The sequence below is a fragment of the Mesitornis unicolor genome, unplaced genomic scaffold, assembly GCF_000695765.1.
Source record: "Mesitornis unicolor isolate BGI_N332 unplaced genomic scaffold, ASM69576v1 scaffold34893, whole genome shotgun sequence".
NCBI lineage: Eukaryota > Metazoa > Chordata > Aves > Mesitornithiformes > Mesitornithidae > Mesitornis > Mesitornis unicolor.
The window spans coordinates 1064-6632 of NW_010173214.1; the positions used below are offsets into that span (position 1 = coordinate 1064).

General features: G+C 46.5%; 1 protein-coding gene across 1 annotated transcript; it reads left to right on the forward strand.

Annotated features, from left to right (window-relative positions):
• Positions 1-747: 747 nt before the first annotated feature.
• Positions 748-5205, forward strand: RPL4 (ribosomal protein L4; the record flags this gene model as incomplete). Its single annotated transcript, XM_010180647.1, has 9 exons — positions 748-967; positions 1606-1712; positions 2777-2915; positions 3233-3357; positions 3723-3852; positions 4271-4427; positions 4592-4675; positions 4879-4999; positions 5086-5205. Coding segments are annotated over 9 exons (1203 nt in total), but the record flags the coding sequence as incomplete, so codon positions are not given.
• Between the last annotated feature and the right edge of the window lie 364 nt (positions 5206-5569).

Consider the following 5569-nt stretch of genomic DNA (forward strand, 5'->3'; position numbering starts at 1 on the left):
AACCAGTGCTGGATACACAACTGGTACTTGCACTGCTGTTAGCTGGTTAGTCTTGAAATCTGTAGTGTTTTTAACACCTCTAAACGAATTGTGGATGGGAAAGGTAAGGAAGATACTTTGCCTGTACTATTGCCATGAGCTATTGATGAGTAAGTACAGTATAATGTTAAAAGAATCTTTTTTAAAGGGTGCTGTTCAGACTGGCAGGCTGTTGCTGGACATCCTTTCAGCTTTTTGAAAGGAAGCTGGTGCTGCTAGCACTTCAGTTTTTCACTATGTGAATTTTGAGGCACCAGAGATTGTTCAAAGGGCCAAGACTTTACAACAAATGGACTCTGACACTAAGTTTGCTTGTTTGTTGTCATTGTGAGCCTCTGTATTGTGTTAGAGAGGTTGATTACAGCATTTCAGCTCTTGGTTAACTGAAGAAACACAGGTGGGTTTTATACAGGCTTGATTAGTAAATAAGAAGTAATTTAGAAGGTGTTGCTAAACAGCCCAGAGGTTCAGTTCTAGATTAATTTTACCCAAATGACTTGGAAATCTATTGCATTTCAAACCTCAGGTGTAGTTTTCTGAATGGATTGTGCTATGGAGAACTATTTTAGGTGAAAATTATTGCTGTGATGATGTAATTTGCGTCTTATCCAGTGTTCAGTGACAGTTGCCTGCTGTCAGCGTGCTGGCACTGTTGAACTGAAGACCCCTTCATTCTGAGCAATATTTGATGAGTTTCAATTTGAGTAGCAATTTACTTTACTTCTACTTACATTTTTCTTCCTCATTCCTTTCCAGGCTTGTGCTCGACCGTTAATATCGGTCTACTCGGAGAAGGGAGAAGCATCGGGCAAAAACGTCACCCTGCCTGCTGTGTTCAAGGCTCCCATTCGCCCTGACGTCGTGAACTTCGTTCACACCAACCTGCGCAAGAACAACAGGCAGCCCTACGCCGTCAGTGAACTTGCAGGTATGGCGAGACCAACAGGAAGGCGGTGGTAAAGTCTTGGAGTGCTCTGGGGTCTTACTGGAAACGTCTGTTACTGAAACTGTTGTGGAATCTGCATCCTTTGCAAGAAGAACACAACATTTCTGCCAGAATCAGGCAGAAAACTGTGATGAAAAACCTTTATAGGTTTTCTTTAGGTGCTTTATAGTCCCTGCTCCATGTTGACCACAGGAAAGGTGTTTGCCAAGAAGAAAACTCTGCAAATTGGTGTTTTAGAGCTGCTTCAGAAGCTCATAGGTGCAAACAACGACTGCGTCCTGATTTGTGCTGGAAATGTGCGTTTTCAGTTTTATGATGTTTATGCAAAACATTTTAACCCACTAGGAACAGCAGGGCCAATTCAGGCCTCCAAATTGAGGGTCAAGCTTAGAAAGGAGTGTGTTAAAGTACCTGATTCAGGCCTAAACAGATCTTTAGTGTAGTGAGAGTTAATGTACCTGATCAGGATTTGCTGTGCTGAAATGATGAGATTCCACTTCATTGGTCCGTGTTTCTGAAGCCCATGATAACAGTGGAAGTTCTGATTGGCAGTTGCCTGTCAATGACTTTATGAAAATTGCTGTGTGATCACAACCTGAATTAAAATCTTTCTGTTCCAGGTCACCAGACCAGTGCCGAATCATGGGGTACTGGGAGAGCTGTGGCTCGTATTCCTCGCGTCCGAGGGGGTGGGACTCACCGCTCCGGCCAGGGTGCCTTTGGAAATGTATCCTTTCATTGCTGCCACTTGCATCGGCTGTAGAGCTGAACTCATCATGCACAGAAATGACTTTTAACTATCTAAATGTGAAATGGCATCTTGTACTTGAGCTAATGGCTACCTACAGTGATCTGGACCACCAGGCTTTAGAAATCTGTAGTGTGATTTGCACCTTTTGTGTGCAAATTCAGACTTTAATGAACAGAAGCTTTCATGAGCCAGCACTGTGCCCTTGTGGCCAAGAAGGCCAATGCCGTCCTGGGGTGTATCAGGAGGGGTGGTTGTAGGGCAGAGAGGTTCTCCTCCCCCTCTACTCTGCCCTTGTGAGACCACATCTGGAATATTGTGTCCAGTTCTGGGCCCCTCAGTTCAAGAAGGACAGGAACTGCTGGAGAGAGTCCAGCGTAGGGCTACAAAGATGATGGAGGGAGTGGAGCATCTCCCTTATGAGGAAAGACTGAGGGAGCTGGGTCTCTTTAGTTTGCAGAAGAGGAGACTGAGGGGAGACCTCATTCATGTTTAGAATTATTTAAAGGGTGAGTGTCACGAGGATGGAGCCAGGCTCTTCTCGGTGACAAACAATGATAGGACAAGGGGTAACAGACACAAGCTGGAACACAGGAGGTTCCACTTCAATTGGAGAAGAAACTTCTTCTCAGTGAGGGTGACAGAGCCCTGGCCCAGGCTGCCCAGAGAGGTTGTGGAGTCTCCTTCTCTGCAGACATTCAAAACCCGCCTGGACGCCTTCCTGTGTAACCTCATCTGGGTGTTCCTGCTCCGGCAGGGGGATTGGACTGGATGAGCTTTGGAGGTCCCTTCCAATCCCTCACGTTCTGGGATTCTGTGGTTTATTTTTTCTCCCCACTGCAAAGGTGGGTATCTTGAATCTCGTGGTGCGTGTTGTCTTGCCATGATGTCGTAATTTGCGTCCTACTCTGTGCTCAGTGACAGTTGCCTGCTGTCGGTGAACTGGTGCAGATGGTTGACGAACAATTAACACTGAGCAAGGACTAAAGACTCCGCTAGAAAAAGCAGCATCAAAAACGTTGTTCTTAACTGCCTGTGTGTAGATGTGCCGTGGAGGCCGCATGTTTGCCCCCACCAAGACTTGGCGGCGCTGGCACCGCAGGGTGAACACGACTCAGAAGCGTTACGCCATCTGCTCCGCCCTGGCAGCGTCCGCTCTGCCAGCGCTGGTCATGTCTAAAGGTGGGAATCCTGTCCCTGGATTTGCCTGGGCAGTGTCAGCTGCTGTGCAATTGCTCAATGCTTCTCATGGATAACGAAATTCTCTCTTAAAGAGTTTAAGAGGCAGTCCGTTCTTGGGTAGGAGGGGTATTTCTGTTTCTTGTACCTTGGGAAAGTACTTTGCAGTTACACAGTGTGGGAAGTTCAGGGATCGTTAGATCATAAATTAAATTTCCACTGTTTTGATGTGTCACTTCTGAACACACAAAGCAATACCTCGAGCAGCGCGTACAGCCAAGATCAGTGGGTAATTTCATGTCTTGTAAAATCCTCTCTAGGTCACCGCATCGAGGAGATTCCAGAGCTTCCTCTGGTTGTTGAGGACAAGGTTGAGAGTTACAAGAAAACCAAGGAAGCCGTTCTCCTCCTCAAGAAGCTTAAAGCTTGGAACGACATCAAAAAGGTGAGTTGTGGTGTGTGCCTCAGAACAAAACCTGGCTGATTTGACTCTGCCAGTAGGAGTTCCACATAGCCTGGTTTTAATTTGGTGCCACTAGAAATCCCTTGGTAACAAGATTACAAGAAACAGAGTTTAAACAAAGTGAATTTCTTGCTGAGCTGCTTTATTCTCTATTTAGTTGTCTTCATTTCAGTGTTGCATGATGTTAATACCACACTTTTTTTGACTCTTAAGAATGATGAACTTCTCACTGGTCCGTGTTGCAGATGAGCAGTGATGATTGTGGAGTTCTGACTGAAGCAGCTGTGTTGTGTCTCACAGTGGGATTCGGACTCCTTTGGATGCTCACCAGTTTCATTTTCATACAGGTTTATGCCTCCCAGCGTATGCGGGCCGGGAAGGGTAAGATGAGGAATCGCCGGCGCATCCAGCGCAGGGGACCCTGCATCATCTACAACGAGGACAACGGCATCATTAGAGCTTTCCGGAACATCCCAGGTAATTCCAGCTTGGAGCACGCTTACTCTTGTTGAGTCTGCCTGGGATGATGAGATTCCACTTCATCGGTCCGTGTTTCTGAAACACATGATTTTGTGGAAGTTCTGACTTGCTGAAGCAGCTAAAATGTTCTTTCTAGGAATCTGTTCTGGTGGTGGTAAGGATGTTCATGATAAATGTTACGGCCATCACTAACCCTAAACTGCATTTGGAGCAGTTAAGAATGAGGTTGTCGAGTTTGTTGCAAAAAAGGCTGATTTAAAAAAAAAAATAATAGATGTAATAAATTAATAATATGTAGGTGATATAACTCTGTGGTGTAGAAGCTAACGAGCCCACATCTGTCCTGCATACTTTGTCATCTGTTTATTGCTGAGTCTTGCATTCCTTGTTGCAAAGTTTGTCTGGTTTGCTCCAGGAATTACTCTCCTCGATGTGAACAAGCTGAACCTGCTGCGACTCGCTCCCGGCGGCCACGTGGGGCGTTTCTGCATTTGGACCGAAAGCGCCTTCCGCAAGCTGGACGATTTGTACGGCACCTGGCGCAAAGCTGCGACGCTGAAGAGCGACTACAAGTAAGTGATGATGTCGGGCTTGGGAGTGGCCCCTCAGTGGCATGGGTTCTTCTTTTGGGAGGTGGAAAATGAACGCCAGTCGGTATTTTTTCCTAAATGCCTGTTTTCATCGAATTAGCCGTGTTTTTGTCATCTGACTTACGCTCTGAACGTTTGCTCTGCAGCCTGCCGATGCACAAGATGACCAATACGGACATTGGAAGGATCATGAGAAGCCAGGAAATCCAGAAGGCGCTGCGTGCTCCAAAGTAATCACTTTATCTAATGAATGTGAAGCGCAGTCTTTTAATTCCCAGTGCAAGGCTTTGTATTGCAATCAGAAATCTCAGTCAGATAAGACTTGGAATCTTTGAGTATAAATACTAGAAACTGGGGTTCCCCAAACTTCAGGGAGAATTTAGCAGAGCTTGAATTGTGAAATGCGATCGTGAGCCGTGTCTCTGCCTTTCAGGAAGAAGATTCGCCGCAGAGTCCTGAAGAAGAACCCACTGAAGAACCTGAGGATCATGATCAAGTTGAACCCCTACGCCAAAACCATGCGGCGCAACACCATCCTGCGCCACGCGCAAAACGTGAGTGAGCGCGGAAGCTGCAAATCGATGACGTTTGTTCAGTGCTCTGGATCATGTGCTGATGTTTTTTTTTGTCTTATTTTTAGCATAAACTTAAGGAAGAGAAGAAAGAGAAGGCCAAGGCCAAGCTCGCTGCCAAGCCCCCAGCTCAGCCCAGGGCAGAGAAGAAGGCCAAAACCCCTGCAAAGGCCAAGACTGAAGCATAAACCGTGGGCTGTTGTGCTTCGTAAGCTTCAGTACAGAAAATTGCACTGTGGCTTTGCAATTAATAAATTCTATTGGAACAGAGAAATGGAGTCAGATTTTTCTGATTTTTTTTGTGAATTATGCTTATTTTTGAGCCGGTTTTAAAATGGAAACTCTAAAAAAGAGTAAACAAGAGGGATGTGAAAAAAGTTTAAAGCGGTCTTGATTTTTACCCCTTTTTGCGGTAAAACGGCCATGACCACGAGCGGCCACACGGTGGCAGCCGCGGCCCGGAGCGCTGCCAATGGCGGCGGCGTGACGTCACGCGGAGGCCTGGCCTCGGCACCGCCCGCGCTGCAGGGGGCGCTGTCGCTGCCCGCTTCC